The sequence below is a fragment of the Giraffa tippelskirchi genome, chromosome 3 (genome assembly GCF_054371585.1).
Source record: "Giraffa tippelskirchi isolate mGirTip1 chromosome 3, T2T-mGirTip1v1.2.pri, whole genome shotgun sequence".
Taxonomy (NCBI): domain Eukaryota; kingdom Metazoa; phylum Chordata; class Mammalia; order Artiodactyla; family Giraffidae; genus Giraffa; species Giraffa tippelskirchi.
Window position 1 is genome coordinate 47,719,969 of NC_137277.1, and position 21,486 is coordinate 47,741,454.

The 21,486-nt window shown below is 38.9% G+C and overlaps 2 protein-coding genes across 12 annotated transcripts in view; one reads left to right on the forward strand and one right to left on the reverse strand.

Moving 5' to 3' along the window:
- The window catches only part of CCT6B (chaperonin containing TCP1 subunit 6B), a 36,137-nt gene extending 18,720 nt beyond the window's left edge, over positions 1-17,417 (reverse strand). For 2 of the 11 annotated variants that reach the window (XM_081584343.1, XM_081584337.1), the window contains exons 1-7: positions 17,142-17,375; positions 15,222-15,285; positions 14,535-14,669; positions 11,514-11,687; positions 6,024-6,127; positions 2,199-2,309; positions 1,879-2,038 (exon numbers count right to left, since the gene is read on the reverse strand). In XM_081584343.1, the coding sequence (XP_081440469.1) occupies positions 1,879-2,038; positions 2,199-2,309; positions 6,024-6,127; positions 11,514-11,687; positions 14,535-14,669; positions 15,222-15,285; positions 17,142-17,278 (885 nt within the window). In that variant the 5' untranslated portion in view covers positions 17,279-17,375. Of the gene's footprint in view, positions 1-1,878; positions 2,039-2,198; positions 2,310-6,023; positions 6,128-11,513; positions 11,688-14,534; positions 14,670-15,221; positions 15,286-16,889 lie in introns of all 11 variants that reach the window. The other 9 variants (XM_081584348.1, XM_081584340.1, XM_081584338.1 and 6 more) reach the window with 8 other exon arrangements.
- Positions 17,418-17,420: 3 nt separating this feature from the next.
- Positions 17,421-18,864, forward strand: ZNF830 (zinc finger protein 830). The gene has a single exon (XM_081584349.1). The coding sequence runs from the start codon at positions 17,460-17,462 to the stop codon at positions 18,579-18,581; it is 1,122 nt and encodes a 373-aa protein (XP_081440475.1). The 5' UTR covers positions 17,421-17,459; the 3' UTR covers positions 18,582-18,864.
- Positions 18,865-21,486: the final 2,622 nt, after the last annotated feature.

Genomic DNA, 21,486 nt, shown 5'->3' on the forward strand with positions numbered 1-21,486 from the left:
ATGTATTCTGCATATAAGTTAAATAAACAGGGTGATATTAGACAGCCATGTCATACTCCTTTCCCAAATTTGAACCAGTCTGTTGTTCCATGTAAGGTTCTAGCTGTCGCTTCTTGAGTCACATCCAGGTTTCTCAGGAGACAGGTAAGGTGGTCTGGTGTTCCCATCTCTCTAAGAATTTTCATGGTTATAAAACATCAAAAATATCACATTTGCTAATGTAATTACTAATATTATCAGAAAAGTCTTTCAAGTATTGGAAAGCTGTCAAGCTCAAAGTAACAGATACAAGTTTTCCAAAATTATAACTTTTGTTTGAAAGCTGACATGTTATTATTGCCAATACATATTGTCTATTGTTTCCTTGAAGTGGCAAGACTGTTTCAGTCATTTTTGAGAAAAACCTACCAAATACCCATGTCTAAATAACCATCCTGTCAGTCATTCTTTCAAGTAAAAATGGCATTCCACAAAAAAAGTGGCTACATTAGCTTGCAACTCAATTACACAAGAGCTTCAAGACCCTTATTTTGATATGTAGTGGAAGTATTTTGTCCATCCTTCACATTTTGTGACACAGAGTTATAAAAAGATACATCCACTTCTGGGTATATTTTCAGAAAAAAAAAAAACACTAATTCAAAAAAATAAATGAACCCCAATGTTACAGCAGCACTATTTACAATAGCTGAGACATGGTAGCAACCCAAATGCCCATCAACAGATGAACGCATAAAATTGTGGTATATGTATGCAATGAAATGTTACTGAGCCATAAAAAAGAATGAAATACTGCCATCTGCAACAACGTGGATGGACCAAAAGAATATTACATTCAGTGAAATAAGTTAGAGAAAGACAAACACTGTATGATATCACTTATATGTGGAACCTAAAAAGTAATACCAATGAATGTATGTACAAAACAGAAACAGATTCACAGATATAGAAAACAAACTTGTAGTTACCAAAGGGAAAAGGGAAAGCAGGGAGAAACAAATTAGGGTATGGGATGGACATATACAAGCTACTATACATAAAATAGATATGGGCTTCCCCAGTGGTTGAGCAGTAAAGAATCTGCCTGCCAATGCAGGAGACATGCGTTCGATCTCTGATCCAGGAAGATCCCATATGCCACGGGCTAACTCCCATATGCCACAGAGCAACTAAGTCTGTGTGCCACAACTACTGAGCCTGTGCTCTAGAGCCCATGCTCTACAACAAGAGAAGCCACCACAGTGAGAAGTCTGTGCACCACAACTAGTAAAAAAGCCCAATGAAGACCCAGCACAGCCAAAAATAACTATTTATCTTTTACATCTTTTATATATATCAACAAGGATATACTATATAGCACAGGGATAGACTCATTATCTTATAATCAACTATAATGGAGTATAATCTACAAAAGTCAGGTGGGTTCTTTACCATCTGAGCTATCAGGGAAGCCCATTATGCTGTACACCTGAAATTAATACAATATTGTAAATCAACTATGCTTCAATTAAAAAATAAAAAGATGCAATTTCAAGGATCAAAATTAGATAAAATTGTTAAGTTTTCCTATTTCATCAAAACATTCTTAAATGAAACTGCCTCTTTTGTATGTGGGGTGATGTGGCAATAAAGAATATGATGGCTAGTACAGTTTGGTGCTACTGCTATGATTTGTTCCAAGGTGCCAGCAGTTTTACCTATCACTGCTTTGCATCATCATTGCAGACATCAACACAATGTAAAAGGCATTATTATTACCACTAAGAAAATAGTTTTGACCTCACAGATATGCCCGAACATGGAGCCCACAAACCACACTTGGCAAAACACTGAAGAACATCGAACATCTACAGTTTAAAATCTAAATTTTTTTCTCACCTTTTGATTAATGACAACAAATCCTTTATTGGACTGAGCACAGACTTTGTCTTTCAAGTCTATTATTTTTTGTACTCTGTCTTCAATAAATTTTCTTTCAGCTTTTACCAATTTCTCTTTCTCTTCTGCAGTCTTATAAAAGAAACCAGAGCTCACCTCACTAGAAGATTAATAAAAACAAGCTAGTAAAGGTAAGGCAGGGAAAAACAGGAAGGTAGAAAGGGTTTATAGTAAACATTTGGGAGGTAAAAATAGGGGTTAAAAAATAGTTTTAGAAAAAAAAAATTTCAAAGGATACAAAGAGTAACTGGGATACTTACGTTTTTTCATACTCTAGTGATACATTACAAGTAAGGATAAATGCATCATCTACTCGTTTCTTCATATCTGGATGACGGGCACCATGATCCAGAACTAACCCTTTGATCAACCTAGTAAAAATATGCATTGTTTCTTATTTTGAATGTACACTCTAAATTTAGTAGAAAATTAAAATTGTACTCTTAAAGTGGTAACAGAACTGCCAGGGCAATTGTTACACACTGTTGCCTTATACCAACTTTAAACCCAACACATAATTAATAAAATTAGAAAAGAGAACCTATTTTAACATAGTGTGACTGTGAAGTGACAATGAAAAGTCAATCCAGAATTATTCTTTAAATTATGTGGCTCAAACATGTGACACAGCTGATCAAGTAATGAAAGGGAGACACACAATGAGTTTCTAAGGAACATTTGTTCAAACTAATTATATGGAACAACTAAAAATTGTTAACCTAAATGTCCAACAATAGGACACTGTTCAGCAGACAATGACTTGACTATGGGCTAATCATGAAAACCATGTAATAACATGGAAAAAATATTTACAGGGGTAGCTATATTTATAAGCAGAGAAGGACAAATTACCTATAAAGTATGATTATAACTATTCTTAATAAGCTCCTTGGCATTGAAAAGGAAAAACAGAAGAAAACTAAGAGTAGGATTATTCTTGGGTGGTAGGAACAGAGATAACTGGTGGGGGGTGAGCAGGGGGCTTTTTTCGTGTTTTCAAATGACCTTTCAAGAGAAAATATTTCTGTAACTTTAAAAAATTCATTTACACCCAACTAGGAAATGCATTTCTACTTATGAATCTTTTATAACCAATATTTGTTATACATTAACGTAAAGAAGTGATTTTTTAAATAGTTGAACATAATTATAGGGAAGTTTACAAAATTTTCTTCTAACTGGATTACTCCAACTCCTAACTGAATGTGAAGACATTTTATTCAGGAAGAAACAAACAAACTACATGTTCGATATTCTTCACTCTTCAAGTCTCCTTCACTCTTCCACTGCTTCTCACTCTCAGCAAATGACTTTGCTTGAGAAAATAAACACACTGTCCCATCATAACCTCTACCAGGACTTGAACCTCAAGCTCCTATGAACAGAAATGAACTGCCCATGCTCCCTCTTCTCTAAGGTCGACCCCCACCCCCAACCTATGACTGAATTCCATTTCCCCTCTCGGCTCCCCTGCCCCCATCAACTGTTCCTGCCACCGGGAGATCCTCATCAGAGTACACGCTTGCCATAGCAATTCTCATCTTTAAAACAAAAAATTATCCCCCTTCGACCCCATTCCCATGTTCCTTTTGAGCTACTCTCCCACTTCTCTGCTCGCCGTTAGAGCTAACTCCTCTGAGTTGTCGGTATTTACATCCTCACTTCTTCCCTAACCATTCTCTCTTGAGCCCACCTTCACTCTGACTTTCATACTCACCCCTTAAACATTCTCCAAATCTAATGGACAATTAGTTTGTAACTTGCTCAAACTGTCAACAGCAGGTAATTCTCTCCTTCTTGAAACATTTTATTCTCTTAGCTGCTGGAATACTGCTCTTCCTTGGCTTTCCTCCTTTCTCACTGACCACCCTTTTTCAGTCTCCTTTGTTCAGTCCTCCTCATCTTCTCAATTTCTAAACACTGCAGTTTTCAGGGCTCAATCTTTAAACTTCCTCTTTTCTCTATCTTTATCACTTTCCAGATGATTTAATTAACTCTCAGAGCTTTAAGTCATCCATACACCAATGATTCCCAAATATATATTTCCAGTCCAGACCTCTATCCTGAATTCCTGACACCTCCCTCCAAATCCCTACTCAGCAGCTCCACATGGACATCTAATAGGCACCTAAAACATAACAGTCCCCAAACTAAGCTCTTGATTTATTGCCTCACACCTGCTCCTTCCCAAGAAACGGCATCTCTGCTTTTCCAGCTGCTCATTCAAAACCCAAGAAACATCCTTGACTCCTCTGCTTCTGTCACATTCTGTGTGGAACCATCAACAAATCCGAGGGCTCCTTCTTTCTAAGTGTACCCTGATCCAAACCTTTTTTCAGCTCTCACCTGTATTACAACAGATTCCTAACAGATCTCCTGCTTCTGCCTTTGCACTACATCCCCTGCTCCACAGTGTCCCTGCCACAGAACAACCACTGAGATTCTTCTGAAATATAAACCAAGAACTTCTTGCCCTCAGCAATCGTAAGGTAATTTGGACCAATTTTACTACCAAAAGCAACTAAAAATGCTGGATTAAAAACAACAACCCTTAAAAACACTGGAGAGCCACAAAACAGTACAGAGCCACAAAAGTTTTCTTTTCAAAACTGAAAACAAAATAGAAACTCTAGAGGGTAACTAAAAAACTGCAGGTACTCACCCTAAAGTCATCTCACAATTCAAGCATATCTGAACTTTGATCTTATAATGAGAGGGAGAAAGAATTAAAAGCTCAAGGCTTATCCAAAGTAGAGAGTATCACAGAAGACTCTTTTCACATTAAGTGAACTTCAAAGGCTACATACTCAGGGTATAAACCAGCAGCCTTCATATGGACTTGTAGTTAGAATTCTCAACAACTGGATATTCAGTAAAAACCTAGCTGTGGCTTTAGTTTAAAGTAGTCTCCGGGCTTCTTGCGGCGGCAAACTCAAATCCTGTTTGTACAAAGGCAGCTTCAGCCTAGGTCTCAAATTATTTCTACAAATACTTTTTTCAACACAATCAATGGCACACATTGGAAACAAAGCACAATGAGTGAGGACCAACAAAATACAGTAAACAACAGAAATAGAAAAGACAGAAGTTTAAATATCGTAATATTAAACGTGAACTCTATGTTTAAAGAAATGAAATGTAAGTCTGAAAAGATCTGCAGGGAACAGGAAACCATACAAAATGACAAGGCAGATTAAAGGACAAACCAAACAGAACTTCTATAAATACGTAAAGACACCCACACATATATTGAAAATAAAGTATTTACAGATAAAATACAACATCTGAATTGGCTTCAAAATAATCTGGATTTGGGGCAAAAGAAAGGAAAGAGAAGTATAGAAAGAAAGAGAAGGGGGCATATAAGGTAAAAATAAGACAAACCATATATTGAAAATTGATAAAGATGAGTGACAGATATGTGGGAGTTCATTCACTATTCTACTCTACTTTTGTATGTGTTAGACTATTCCATAATAGAATGTTTAAAATGAGTTAAGTCCAAAATCAACAAGGTGCTATTCACTCTGAGTACATACTACATACATACTCAGACAATGTTGACTGTCTTACCTCTCTGACCTCATCTCCTTTTTTTCTCTTCCTATGACCCAGGCATGCTAGAACACCTCAAAACACACCTACTTTGGGACATTTTCCACTGTTATTCCCTCTGCTTAAAGCACTCTTCTTCCAGATGTTCACAAGGCTATCACCCTAATTTCTTCAAAGATCACTTTAGCTATTTAGTTTACTTTCTCATCACAATGTTCTTCCTTGACTACCCTAAAATCACACACATGCTCACACACACAACTGCTCTAGCCTCTTTATAGCACTTATTAGCATGATGTGCTCACTATCTCTTTCGATTGGAAATGTAAGATTCTTAAAGAAACTGTTTTGTTTACTCTTCATTCCTAGCACCTAAAACAAGTGAATGGTTGCTGGTAAGTATCCAATTAATATATGCTAAACAAATAGAAAGATGTTGAATAAAAGTAACTAATGAAATTAATGACAGAAGGTCTGCAGATAATCAAGTATTCTAGACTCTATGCACTGTCAAAGTTTATGTCACTTACTTTGTATCTGTTTCCGACTTATGCTTCATCTCCATGATTTCTACCATGAAGAGATCGATAGGATAATTCGGTCTCCTAATTGCCAAAACAGAATCCACCACAGCCTGAAAGAGAAATGAATTAGAACAGTAAACTATTTGGTCTACTGAAAGAAACACTGGCCCTAGTAAAAGATCACTAGACTAAGCAGATAAAGTGCTTCAGGCTCCAAAACACAGAGCAAGACAAAAAAATACCATTTTGTCAGGGACACTAATGATAACCAATGCCAGTGGATATTTTAGAGCCTACATGAACTTCAGAGATTATCAGGTCCAAACCCTTCATTTAACAGAGAAGACTTTAAGAATTATGGTCTTAAAACAAAGTCTAACAGGTAGTAGTGGAGTCAGGACTAGAAATCAGAGGTGTCTTTAACCGCCAAGCCTACTATACCAACACTACTCAGACTTTTCTACCAAAGGACACTTTAATGGAAAAGAAGGAAATGTAATCTAAGGAAAGAGGTCAAATTTGCTCGCTCTAACAACATGAAATTTTTAAGTCTTCTGTTTTACCATGAAACTTTTCCATGTCATGCCACAATATATACATTTGTTTTTTGTTTTTAATTTTTACTGGAGTATAGCTGATTTACAGCATTGTTTTGCACATTTGTTTTAATGTGAAAATAATGCTTTTCCTCAAAATTGTAAAGTAAAATTGACACTCCAGAAAGATATGTCTCATTTATTCTGTCAAATATCCCCAGGGATATGTAGTTTGAGAAGCACTACACAACACAGCCTATAGCTTAACTCAGAAAGTAATATGAAAAACACCTCAGAAATTAAGTGCTGTAGTATAACCATCCTAAAATATAAATAAAGGAAAAAAACATCTGTATCTTGGAAAAGTTTACTGAGGGAATATGATTTTGGGGTTTGATGCCAAAAGGGGAATACTGATAAACCATTGGAAAGTGAGAGTATACAGTGTTTCTATACTCCAAAAGAGAATGGGGGCCCTAATTAGATAGCTGGAAGATTCTGGGCCATGTGATATATGTACTCTAACAGCAGAAAATATAGCAGTTTTTATATAGACTCTGCTTAGCAAGAAAATGCCTTCATTTCTTAGTTTGATTTCCCCAGGCAGTTTTCTTATTGGTAAGCAACAGGGAGGGAACACAGCCCTGCCCATCAAAAGACAACTGGATTAAAGATTTACTGAGCACAGCCCCACCCATCAGAACAAGTCCCAGTTTCTCCCTCAGTAGGTCTCTCCCACCAGGAAGCTTCCATAAGCCTCTTATCCTTCTCCATCAGAGGGCAGACAGACTGAAAACCATCATCACAGAAAACTAACCAAACTTATCACATGGACCACAGCCTTGTCTAACTCAATGAAACTATAAGCCATGCCGTGTAGGGTCATCCAAGACGGATGAGTCATGATGGAGAGGTCTGACAGAATGTGGTCCACTGGAGAAGGGAACGGCAAACCACTTCAGTATTCTTGTCTTGAGAACCCCATGAACAGTATGAAAAGGAAAAAAGGTTTGACACTGAAAGATGAACTCCCCAGGTAGGTAGGTGTCCCATATGCTACTGGAGATCAGTGGAGAAATAACTCCAGAAAGAATGAAGAGACAGAGCCAAAGCGAAAACAATACCCAGTTGTGGATGTGACTGGTGATGGAAGTAAAGTCCAATGCTGTAAAGAATGATATTACATAGGAACCTGGAAAGTTAGGTCCATGAATCAGGGCAAATTGGAAGTGGTCAAACAGGAGATGGCAAGAGGGAACATCGACATTTTAGGAATCAGTGACCTAAAACGGACTGGAATGGGTGAATGTAACTCAGATGACCACTACTACTGTGGGCAAGAATCCCTTATAAGAAATGCAGTAGCCCTCATAGTCAACAGAAGAGTCCGAAATGCAGTACTTGGATGCAATCTCAAAAACAACAGGATGATCTCTGTTCATTTCGAAGGCAAACCATTCAATATCACAGTAATCCAAGTCTATGCCCCAACCAGTAATGCTGAAGAAGCTGAAGTTGAATGGTTCTATGAAGACCTACAAGACCTTCTAGAACACCCAAAAAAGATATCCTTTTCATTATAGGGGACTGGATTGCAAAGGTAGGAAGTCAAGAGCTACCTGGAGTAACAGGCAAATTTGCCCTTGGAATACAAAATGAAGCAGGGCAAAGGCTGACAGAGTTTTGCCAAAAGAACGCACTAGTCATAGCAAACAGCCTCCTCCAACAACACAAGAGAAGACTCTACACATGGACATCACCAGATGGTCAATACCGAAATCAGATTGATTATATTCTTTGCAGCCAAAGATGGAGAAGCTCTAAACAATCGGCAAAAATAAGATTGGGAACTGACTGTGGCTCAGGTGAACTTCTTATTGCCACATTCAGACTTAAATTGAAGAAAGTAAAGAAAACCACTAGACCATTCAGGTATGACCTAAATCAAATCCCTTACAATTGTACAGTGGAAGTGACAAATAGATTCAAGAGATTAGATCTGATAGACAGAGTGCCTGAAGAACCATGGACGGAGGTTCATGACACTGCACAGGAGGCAGTGATCAAGACCATCCCCAAGAAAAACAAATGCAATAAGGCAAAACGGTTGTCTGAGGAGGCCTTACAAATAGCTGAGAAAAGAAGAGAAGCAAAAGGCAAAGGAGAAAAGGAAAGATATACCTATTTGAATGCAGAGTTCCAAGGAATAGCAAGGAGAGATAAGAAAGCCTTCCTCAGTGATCAATGCAAAGAAATAGAGGAAAACAATAGAGAGGGAAATACTAGAGATCTCTTCAAGAAAATTAGAGATACCAAGGGGACATTTCATGCAAAGATGGGCACAATAAAGGACAGAAATGGTATGGAGCTAATGGAAGCAGAAGATATTAAGAAGAGATGGCAAGAATATACAGAAGAACTATACAAAAAAGATCTTCATGAGCCAGATAACCATGATGGTGTGATCACTCACCTAGAGCCAGACATCCTGGAATGCAAAGTCAAGTAGGCCTTAGGAAGCATCCCTTGAACAAAGCTAGTGAAGGTGATGGAATTCCAGTTGAGTTATTTCAAATCCTAAAAGATGATACTGTGAAAGTGCTGCACTCAATATGCCGCAAATATGGAAAACTGAACAGTGCCCACAGGACTGGAAAAGGGCAGTTTTCACTCCAATCCCAAAGAAAGGCAATGCCAAAGAATGTTCAAACTACCATACAGTTGCACTCATCTCACACGCTACCAAATTAATGCTCAAAATTCTCCAAGCCAGGCTTCAACAGTACGTGAACCATGAACTTCCAGATGTTCAAGCTGGATTTAGAAAAGGCAGAGGAACCAGAGATCAAATTGCCAACATCCACTGGATCATCAAAAAAGCAAGAGAGCTTCAGAAAAACATCTACTTCTGCTTTATTGACTACGCCAAAGCCTTTGTGTGGGTCACAACAAACTGTAGAAGATTCTTCAAGAGATGGGAATACCAGACCAACTGACCTGCCTCCTGAGAAATCTGTATGCAGGTCAGGAAGCAACAGTTAGAACTGGACATGGAACAACAGACTGATTCCAAATCGGGAAAGGAGTACGTCAAGGTTGTATATTGTCATCCTGCTTATTTAACTTATATGCAGAGTACATCATGCAAAATGCTGGGCTGGATGAAGCACAAGCTGGAATCAAGACTGCCGGGAGGAGTATCAATAACCTCAGATATGCAGATGACACCATCCTTATGGCAGAAAAGTGAAGAACTAAAAAGTCTCTTGATGAAAGTGAAATAGGAAAGTGAAAAAGTTGGCTTAAAACTCAACATTCAGAAAACTAAGATCATAGCATCTGGTCCCATTACTTCATGGCAAATAGATGGGGAAACAATGGGAACAGTGAGAGACTTTATTTTTGGGGGCTCCAAAATCACTTCAGATGGTGACTACAGCCATGAAGTTAAAAAGATGCTTGCTCCTTGGATGAAAAGCTATGACCAACCTAGACAGCATATTAAAAAGCAGAGACATTACTTTGCCAACAAAGGTCTGTCTAGTCAAGGCTATGGTTTTTCCAGTGGTCATGTATGGATGTGACAGTTGGACTATAAAGGAAGGCTGAGTGCCAAAGAACTGATGTTTTTGAACTATGGAGTTGGAGAAGACTCTTGAGAGTCCCTTGGACTGCAAAGAGATCCAGCCAGTCCATCCTAAAGGAAATCAGTCCTGAATATGCATTGGAAGGACTGATGCTGAAGCTGAAACTCCAATACTTTGGCCACCTGATGCAAAGAACTGACTCATCAGAAAAGACCCTGAGGCTGGGAAAGATTGAAAGTGGGAGGAGAAGGGGTCGACAGGATGAGATGGTTGGATGGCATCACTCACTCGATGGACATGATTTTGAGTAAGCTTCAGGAGTTGGTGATGGACAGAGAAGCTATCATGCTGCAGTCCATGGGGTTGCAAAGAGTCGGACGCAACTGAGCGACTGAACTGATCTGAAGAACTGAGTAGAAAGAACTCAAGTGTTTCAGTCCATTTGATGTTTGTATTTCTCAAAGTAAATTAGTAAGATACAATTCTGATTTATATGTCAATGTCTTATGAACTCTTCATTCCTGATACACTAACACACTCAAGTTTCAAAAATGGTAAAGCGGAGGGACAATGATGACATCATCAAACTATAGGTATCTAATAAAAAAAACCTTCCCAAAATCCCCAACCTTGTCCTGATATTATAATTATATATTATACCTTTATAAGTAAACAAGTATACATTTCCCACATTTGAATATTATCTATCAACTCTATCACGTTCATTAAAGTGGTAATCTCAATTACAAGGTACACTGTCAAAACCATGTCCCCAAGCTCACATAATAACTATGGACCTCTAGCTTCAGGAGACCAGTATATAACTCCAATGGTGTCCAGAGGGGGTGATCCACAAGCAGCCAAGCCCCTCCCAACTTTTTTAACAAAAGGTTTAATATGACACTTTTGAAAAATTATACATACCGTTCTGACCAGTCAAATCTATTCTATAAATAAGCCTATAGATAAATGTCTGTCTTCTATATTTTATTGTATGTTCAAAAGAACCACATGTCATAGTTGATTGGGGGCTTCCCAGGTGGCACAGTGGTAAAGAATCTACCTACCAATGCAGGAGACATAAGAGATGCAGGTTCCATCCCCGGGTTGGAAGATCCCCTGGAGAAGGAAATGGCAACCCACTCCAGCATTCTTGCCTGGAAAACTCCATGGGCAGAGAAGGAAAGAGTCCATGGTGTTGCAAAGAGTAGGACACAAGTGAGCGTGCACACATGCATGCACACACACGCATGCACATACACACACACACAGACACACACAAGCACACACGAATAGTTGATTATCTTATAAGAAAAAGAAAAATGTCACCATGTGTTAGTCTGTACTCATTCTGCAAAAGTTTAACTACATACCTCTGTTAACACATCAGCCAGTTGAGGATGAACCTTAGTTTGTAGAGATGTTCTAGCCACATCTAAAAGGATTTCTCTTTTCATCTCTTTTTTAATTTTAACTTGTTCCAAAACTTCAAGTGCCTTTATTTTTGCAATTTCAAAGCCTTCAGCTATTACTCTAGGGTGCAGGCCCTAATACAACAACATAAAACTATAAAGTAAGTTATACAATGTAAAAGTAACGATCCTTTCCTATTAATGGGATTGTCCAAAAAAAGTAATTACCCGCATCAATGCCACTAAATATAAGTGTAGGTATGTAATTTATAAAAGTACTCTTTCAGTGCTTCATATTTGAAACAATCTCAAACTTACAGAAAAATTGTTTACATTTTATGACAGTACAAAAAACTACGAAAGTTATCCTTATTTCTGAAAACTATAACACATTGTTGTGTAGTACTCTTCCAAATGAGCACAAAAGACTCCTTCTAATGCAGAGGAAAAGAACCAGCACAGTTTGGAGAAAAATGACAGATAGGCAGCACCTTCACGAAATGTTCAAAGTCAACATCATAGAATGGAACAAACACACACTATGTGCCTCCTGATAAATGGCATTAAGACCTCAACAGCACTTCCATGGCATTCCTGCCGAAAGATCATAACCTGAATCTGATCATGAGGAAACAGACAAATCCAAACTGAGGGACTTTCTTCAAAAAAAAAAACAGCCTATACTCTAAAAGTAGCTATGTCAGCAATGTCATGAAACACAACAGATGGCTTAGGAACTATTCGAGCTTAAATAAGACTAAAGGGATATGACAACTGAATATGACGCATGAGCCTAAATTTTCTTCTGCTATAAAGGACAGTATTGGGATAAGTGATAAAATTTGAACAAAACCTGCAGATCAGATAATAGTACTGTATCAGTGTGTTTATATTAATGTCCTGTTTTGATCACTATACTGTGGTTATATATGAGAATTCCATGGTTTTAAGAAAGATACACTGAAATATTTAGATCACCATGTCTGGAACTTATTCTTATACCATTAGAAAAAATATGTATATTACTATATAAATATATGGTATATATGGTACATATACATATATATATATACATATACATATATTTATGAACAAGAGAGAAATGTTACCCTTTGGAGTATTCTTGCAAATTTTCTAGAGCTCTGACATTATAACAAAAATTTTTTTGAAAAAACACTGTTGCTTATTCTGGAAAGTAATACATAAACTTATTGAAGGCTGGAACTAGTTCTAATTTATTCCCATCCTCCATTCATTTACATCAGTCCTACAGTAACTTCAAAAGTTGACATTTATTGGGCATTTGTACCAGGCACTGTTCTAAGGACTTTACATGTATTATTTCACTCCCCTCAACACTATGAAGTGGGTGCTGATATTATTCCTGTTTCACATATGAGGAAATTTAGGCTTAAAGGCTTAGGTTACCAGCCTAGTAAGAGCCAGAGTCAGTATTTAAACCCACAAGACCTGATGCCAGAGCCTGTGTTACTAACCATCTTCAAAACATTTCTTCACCTTAGGACCTCACAACTTCTCACCTGGACTACTAGGAAAAACATCAGTCTTGACTCTCTTAAACTGTCCCCTAAATATCTGAAATGCCCATCTGACCATTAATTAACTCATTAGTATGTTAATATGAATATTCTTCTTGGTTAATATTATGTGCCTATTCACTACTGTCTGCATCACTTTCAACTCCACCAACGCCAAACTGCTTGCAGCTGTGCACACACACCAGCTGTTTCTCTTTTCTGTGCCTCTGCTCATGCTGTCCCTTCTGCCTGGAATGTCATTCTCCTCACCTGTCACTCTTTCATCAGGCTCACTCCTTCTTATCCTAAAGATTCAGCCCAGGCCTATTTCCTGCAGAGAGTTCTTCCTGATTACCTTTAGATTAAGTCAATTTCCCCAAAACTGTCATTGGTTTAAGACAGACATAAGACCAATGTTGGCCCAATCATATAAAGGAAGCACTTTTAGTCCATGACTGACTGAATTGTTTTCTCTTGTCCTCTACTGCTGAGGATTATTGTCCTCTCCTGCTGAGGATTAGTAAGGGAAGCAGGGAGCCTGATCTCTTCTGACAGTCTTTCATTCAGGATGGAAACAAGCCCATGATGAAACAGAATCATAAGTGCAAGAGCTAAGAGACAGAAAGGAGCTGGGCAATTGATGACTTGGTAAATTTTTAATCAATGAACCCTAGAAGCCTGCTTTATTGCTCTATTTTTTGCCATGGGAGAAAATTTTTTATTGTTTAAGTGACTTTTAGTCAAGCTTCTACTGCTTACAGCCAAAAGCATCCTAAGATAAGTTGCATGCACTGAATTAATAGACAATTCCCACTACTAAATGAAACACAAAGTGATCCTTTGAGCACTTTGACCAGATTACACTTTGCTAAAATGAGCAGAAATTTGCTTAAAAGAGCAGAAATTCAACTACTTAATTAGAAAAGACAGATAAATAATGCAAAGAAAACAATACAAATTGAACAAAGGCACGGAGGTAGAACGTATGTAATTATTTCACAGGCCAGTGAATGAAGGAGTCTGGCTACAGTAGACTGTTTACAAAGGGAACTAAAATTAGAAAGGTAGGTAAATTCACAATGTGGATAAGCTTCAATAATTTTCCTCTAGTTATTTTTTTAAAAGGTCCATAATTTGGTTTCAGCTTTATCAGTGATATTTTCTTTCTTAGGCCATTAGTCATGGCTACATGGCTAATTTTTTAACTTTTATGTATCTCAAATACTTTATTTTCTAGGGTAAAGGTTAGGCATATAATTTCAATAAAAGGGCATTATTTTGGCCAAAAACTTCATTGTTTTTTCCATTTATAACTGTCCAAAAATATCTTGATAAAAATTAATTATTGCAGCCTAAAATTAAACCATTTTACTAACAAAAATAAATAACTTTCTATTCAAAAATAAGATACCACATGAATGTGCATTCTATGAAATTCTAATACCTCAGAAATGTAAAGATCAGCTTGTTTTAGTAACTCTCCAATGATTAGAACATTTGAAGTAGTACCATCTCCTGTAATGTCATCCTGGGCTGTTGCTACTTTTGCTATCAAGGAAGCTGTTGGGTGTTGAATTTGCTGAAAAAAGTACGCAGATTACAAAAGAGAGAGAACGAGAGAAAGAAAGAGTCCATCACAAGCAAGATAACCTAAGGGTCAAAAGTAAAATTAAGAAACTAAATAAGCTTCATTCTATTAGTTCACAAGTTCTGTATTATCATATATAATAAATGTCAAAACCAAAAGTTAAAAACTGAGAACTAATGAGGTTTGAACATTTTATAAAAGCATCTCTGCTTCAGAATGCAATGACATTTCCAAAATAAGATTAAATCCTTCAATCTTGAAGATGAATATATTTACTAAAATTGCAAGGAATTTTTTCCCCATGATTACAAAGAACATACTGCAGTGCCTTTAAAAAATGTAACTAATTTGGAAGTATCCCTAAGCTATTATTTGTAAGACTTGAAAACAGTCAATAGACTTTTTCCCCCTAAGATTTAATCCAACAAACATATCTCATGACAGCAGTATTTAGCTGACGGCCTTGGTTTAAAGATATACAAATTGTACTATGTCCTCAGTTATGACTTATTAAGGTTTATTAAGTCAGCAACATCAGCTCACCATCTCATGGAGCAGCACACTGCCATCTTTGGTGAGTTTGACATCTCCTGCACCAGAAACAAGCCTGTTCAGAAAACAGTGGTTATTAACCTCATACGGCAAGAGCCAAACAAGACACTTCCAGTACTTGCCACTCCACTATCTTTAATATAAGTAACTGGGTGTGGAAAACTTCCATTATATCATGGGGGATACCACAGTAATTACCACCATTTGCAACCCACAATATCACTTCTCCCCAAATGGACTGCAATGGTGATTTCATTTCCAAAGGAGGATTTACAAGTTTAAGGACAGAAGCAGTTGATGAGTTATGAACAGTGGTTTGGTACTTATAAGAGTACTTGGAAGTCTACAAACCATATATTTGTGAACTTTCTGCAGGTTTCTTATTTTTGTGAAATGTTACATTCCTTCACTGAACTATTTTTTCCTTCATCTTTCACGTCTATAAGATCAAGTTCTGTCAACCCTACAATCTAAAGGTCTCTTGAATCTACCCTCTCCTGTCATTTCCACTCTCATCATCATCTCTAGTCTGGACTACTTAGCATCCTGATATTTCTGAATTGGAATCTACCCTCCACATTGCATTTATCTTTCTAAAAGACAATGTGATTCAGTAAGTTCCCTGATTAAAAAAATTCCTTCCATGATTTTCATGTTCTCCATCACCTTCAAGGTAAAGTCCAAGCTATTTAACAATGACACAGTTTACCTTTCCCAATTTGGGGAATGTCTATTCTTTTCTACTTCTTCTACCAAGTGAGATCTTGTGGGAAAATCGTGTGGTTCCCTTAATAAACCATGTTTGGTTTCGTTTCTGTTGGATTTATACCGTTGGGCTTTCTTGGTCCTGAAGTTATTGTACCTAGAAGGCCTTTACTCCTTTCTCTAACTGGTGAACTCGAATCCTCTTTCAAAATTGAGGAAAAATTCTATTATTTGAGAAGCTTTCCTTTCTCCCTTCTGTCATCAGTTATAATCCCTTTCCTCACTACAATATATGTTATATATACATATATATGTGTGTGTATATATATATATATATATATATATATAACCATTAGCACATTCATCTCTACCAGAACTACTTAAGAACAGAAACTGTATCTTGGTCATCTCTGCATTCCCAGCATCCCAACTAGACATAATCACTGCCCTCTTTTACTGTTAATATTAACTACTCTGCTCATTCTTCTGAGACTGTATCTCTCCTCTTACACTTCATCATTGCCCTCACTAGTCTCTTTCCCTCAATCTTTTTTTTCCTTGGTCACAACACGCGGAATGAGGGATCTTTTAGTTCCCCCACCAGGGATCTAACCGCTCCCCCTGGAGTGGAAGCCGGGAGTCTTAACCAGTAGACAGCCATGGAAGTCTCTTTCCCATCCCCACTCCCTTCTAAAGCAAATAATGGTCCTAAATAAATACATGCTAAAGGATGAATAGATATGATGAACCGTATGCACAGAGCGTTCAACTTGCCTAAGGACTTAAAATCTAAAGGAGAACTTGGATTTGAACCCAAGCCTGCCAGGCTTCAGAGCCCGAGCCCTCTCCACTATAGCACACTGCCAAACAAAACCCAAACTCTTTGAAGACAAGAGAGCTACATAGCTTATGTTTCATACGAGACACTTAATGAACTTTTAATTGCATATGAACCTAAACAAGAAGTTGGTGGGGGGCGGGGGGGAGCGGGGTGGTCACCGCTTCACTCGTGAGCCCTGTCCTCGGGAAGCATTTCTCCTCCTCGACCAGGCAGGAGATGAACTCAGGGCAGGAATGAAAACGAGGGAAAGCAGGCCCACAAATGCGTCCACGTCGCTCCAAACTCGGTGGAACCTCTGCCTCACAGGGCGCCCAGATGCCCAACAAACCCCGACGCCCTAACCGCCGCTCCAACGGCCGTCTCACATTTTCATGGTGCCCTTGGGACCCAAGTTGGTCCGCAACACATCCTGCAGCCCTCGGGCGGCGCATATATTGACGGCCAAGGCCGCCTGGGCCCGTGCCACCTCAGCCTTGGAGTTTATGGCCTTTATCGCAGCCATGAACAGAACGTCGGAGAAGCAACCCTAGAGGAAAAAAATCGCCTACGATTCTTTACTGAAGGAAATCTGGGCGCCACGGCTCACGTCCCGGAGCCTCAGCCAATCCGCGTCCGGACAGGAAGTCACGTCATCAGGCATCGCCGGGACGGAAGCCAGGCTCGCCTCCGGTCGGATCGCAAAAATGGCGTCGTCCGCCTCAGCTCGGCCTGCTGCGGGGAAGCGAGTGGTGAATCAGGACGAACTGCGGCGGTTGATGAAGGAGAAGCAGCGTCTGAGCACCAACCGGAAACGCATAGAATCTCCGTTCGCGAAGTACAACCGCTTGGGGCAGCTGAGTTGTGCCCTGTGTAACACTCCGGTTAAGAGCGAGCTCCTGTGGCAGACTCACGTCCTGGGAAAGCAGCACCGAGAGAAAGTGGCCGAGCTGAAAGGCGCGAAGGAAGCAGCCCAGGGCCCGTCCGCCAGCGCAGTGCCTCAGTCCACCAAGAGGAAGGCGCCGGACTCTGAGAGCCAAGATGCCAAAAGACCGAAGGCCTCCCTGGTTCCTCAGGTACAGCCCTCCACGTCCGCTTTGCCCACCAACTTTGACAAAGCCGGAAAGGAGTCCACTAGGGCGACCATCGGTAAGGCTTCGGGACTCGGTTTACTCCCTGATTATGATGACGAGGAGGACGAGGAGGAGGAGAAGGGAGGCGGAGGAGGAGGAGGGAAGAAAGGGGATGCCTGTAAGCAGCCGTCCAATTCACAGAGCAAGGAACACTCACTTTCCTCCTCGCGGGAGGCAACTGGTAGTAGGCTGCCAAGCAATTTCTTGGATACAAATCCTCCCAAGGCCCCTTTAATCCCTCATTCCGGGTCAATTGAGAAAGCAGAAATACATGAAAAAGTAGTGGAAAGGAGAGAAAACACTGCGGAAGCATTACCGGAAGGGTTTTTTGACGACCCTGAGATAGATGCGAGGGTACGAAAGGTTGATGCCCCAAAGGACCAAATGGACAAAGAATGGGACGAATTTCAGAAAGCAATGAGACAGGTCAACACTATTTCCGAAGCCATAGTTGCCGAAGAGGATGAGGAGGGACGGTTGGACCGGCAGATTGGGGAGATCGATGAGCAGATTGAGTGTTACCGTCGAGTGGAAAAGCTGCGGAATCGCCAGGATGAAATAAAAAATAAGCTTAAAGAGGTTCTGACCATAAAAGAACTGCAGAAAAAGGAAGAGGAGAATGTTGACAGTGATGACGAGGGGGAACTACAGGATTTGTTGTCTCAGGATTGGAGAGTGAAGGGAGCTTTGTTATAGGGTTTCAGAGACCCACGATTTTGTACTGTTGTGTAGAAAGTGCTGTCTCTCAGTACAGTACCCTTCTTTACTCCATGCCTAGAGATTTGGTAACCTGACTGGATTGTTGAGATACAGTGAGCCTGCGAAAAGACCACTTTGGGAAATTAGTGTAAAATATTTTTGAGGTAGAGGTGTTTTTGAAGTATTACATACTTAAATGCCAGTTTTTTCACACACTTATGTAGCTAAAGTTTGGGTTGTAAAAACTGTAAATGTTGTACATATTAAATATATATTTACTTAAGAATTCTGGTTTGAAATTTATAAATTAATATAAGTCAGACTAACAGACAAGCTTTTAAATGAAAACCAAGTGTGGCATTTGCAGTATATATGACTTGTTCTTTTCCAACTCCCTACATCAAATTCAAGGTTATTTTGTTTTTGTTTTTAAGAACACTGCTCATGAACATATAAGTTATTCAGAGCTAATTAGTTCTCTGTTTTATTAAACCATGTTCCAGGAGAACATAGTGAAAAATACATGCCAAGCATGACCAACTTCCTTAATGCAGAGTTTCTGTATTAAACCAGTGATTCTTGGTTGTAGGTGCACATGAAAATTTCATGCAAAGTTTTTTAAGAAGTGTACGTGAATCATGTGTGAAGCTTTTTTTAAAATTCATGTGCCCCTACCACTGAAGAGATTCAGTAAAGCTAGAGTGGGGCTCAGACACCTGTGTTAGTTTTGAAAGCTTCCCGGGTTCTTCTGTGAGAATTCCCAGATGGTCCAGTGGTCAGGGATCTGCACTTCCACTGCAACAGGCGTGGGTTCAATCTCTGGTACCCTGGTCAGGAAACTAAGATCCCAGAAAGCTGTGAGGCTTGGCCAAAAAAAAAGCAAGCTTCCCATTATTCTAATAAGGCTAAAATTTGGGCACCACTGTGGATCCAGAACACATTTACATTTTCCTAGGCTTTATTTTTTCTTTAAATGACACATCCCACAAGTTTACTGTCTGTCGAATAAAAGAAATACTATCTTTTATTTATATCCCAACCTAATCTTAGATTTTATTGTTAAATATTGTGGTAAATTAGGGTTCAGAGTTAACAGGTTCTATCGGTTGTAGGAAGGAGGTAATAGCTAAGACTTTCTTACAATATAAGCCAGGCAGAGTTCTAAGTGATTTACATAAGCTCAATCTTGATTTCCCTGAAGCCCAGGTTTTAGGTCCAGGGTTAAGGTATGAAAAAGCCTTGAATGTTGAACAGAAGAATTCTTCCTACAGACACAAAAAGAAAGTTTTTGAGCCAAGAGTTATATCTGCAAAAAATACAGAAGATAATTTTAGTTGCAGTATATAGAATGGAATGAACATGGGTAGAGGGCAGGAAGCTGGGAAACAGCTCGGAAACTAGACTTTAAAAGCAAAGCAACTAAGGCTAATTAGGTATGTACTGAAAGAAAGGTAATAGAATTGAAGAATTTCACAGGAAGAGCTAACATCTTAGTGACTAGAAGTGAAGAACAATAGGAGAAACATAGATGGAATTCAGGGGTTTGGAGTTTTTCTAGCATGTAAGAAGTTATGTAACACTTCCAGAGCATATTAATTGTCCTATGGCCTTTGGCAGAAGGGCTTTGCTTTCCTGATCTGTCCAGCTGATCTGACAGTAACTTCAGTTTGATAATGTAAAGGGTATGTCTGCATCAAATATATGAACCCAGACTTAGAATTTTTTTTATCATTTATATTATATCAGGACGTGAGAAAGTACAAGGTGGGGCTTGAAGGGTGGGCTCACTTCTACACGGGCCTAAGAGAGTAGGCTAATGATCTAGAGGAGCATTGTATATTAAAACTATAATTCAGGAGACTTCCCTGGTGGTCCAGGGGTTAAAACTTGGCCTTCCAATACAGGGGGTGCATGTTTGATCCCTGCTCAGGGAGCTAAGACACCACATGGCTTGCAGATAATAAACCAAAACATAAAACAATCTTGTAACAAATTCAATAAGGACTTTAAAAATGGTCCACGGTCAAAATCTTTTAAAAAAAAAGTATTCTTAATTAAAAATAAGTGGCTCAGCAGTAAAGAATCCACATGCAGTCCAGGATACGTGGGTTTGATCCCTGGGTCAGGTAAATCTGGAGTAGGAAATGGCAGCTCACTCCAGTATTCTTGTCTGGAGAATTCCACAGACTGAGGAGCCCGGCAGGCTGCAGTCCTGGAGTCTCAAAAGTCATACACAACAGCGTCTGTGCATACACACATATATATATAAAATGCAAGCCACATACATATATTAAATTTTCTAGTACCCACATGAAAAAGTAAAAAGAATGTGAAATTAGTTTTAATATATTTTATTTAATCCAATATATCAAAAATATTCAGTTACATTTTAATATGTAATCAATTTAAATATTATTCATGAAACATTCTACATTTTGGGGATTCCGGTAGAAATGTATTTTGAAATCTGGGTGTATCTAATAGCACATCTCAATTTGAACTGGCCACATTTCAGGTACACACTAGCCATATATGACTAATGGCTACCATAAAGAACAGCACAGATTTAAAGAGAAAGGTATTGGGACTTCCCTGGTGATCCAGTGGTTAAGATGCCACACTCCCAGTGTAGGGGCATGGGCTGGATCCCTGGTCAGGGAACTAAGATCCCACATGTTACACCAAGCAGCCAAAAAAATAAAGGTATCCAAGTAGAAAAACACAACATCCTCAGGAGGTAGTGAGCAGCCTAATTTAACTGGAGCAGAGTATTTATTCCTGACAACAGTGGGAGTGGCAGTTGTAAAGGTACGTTAAAAACAAGGAGGGCCTTGAATGCCGAGCTCTAAGGAGTTGGCACTTTCATTCAGTTAACAGTTGAGTAGCCTTGAGGTTATTGAGT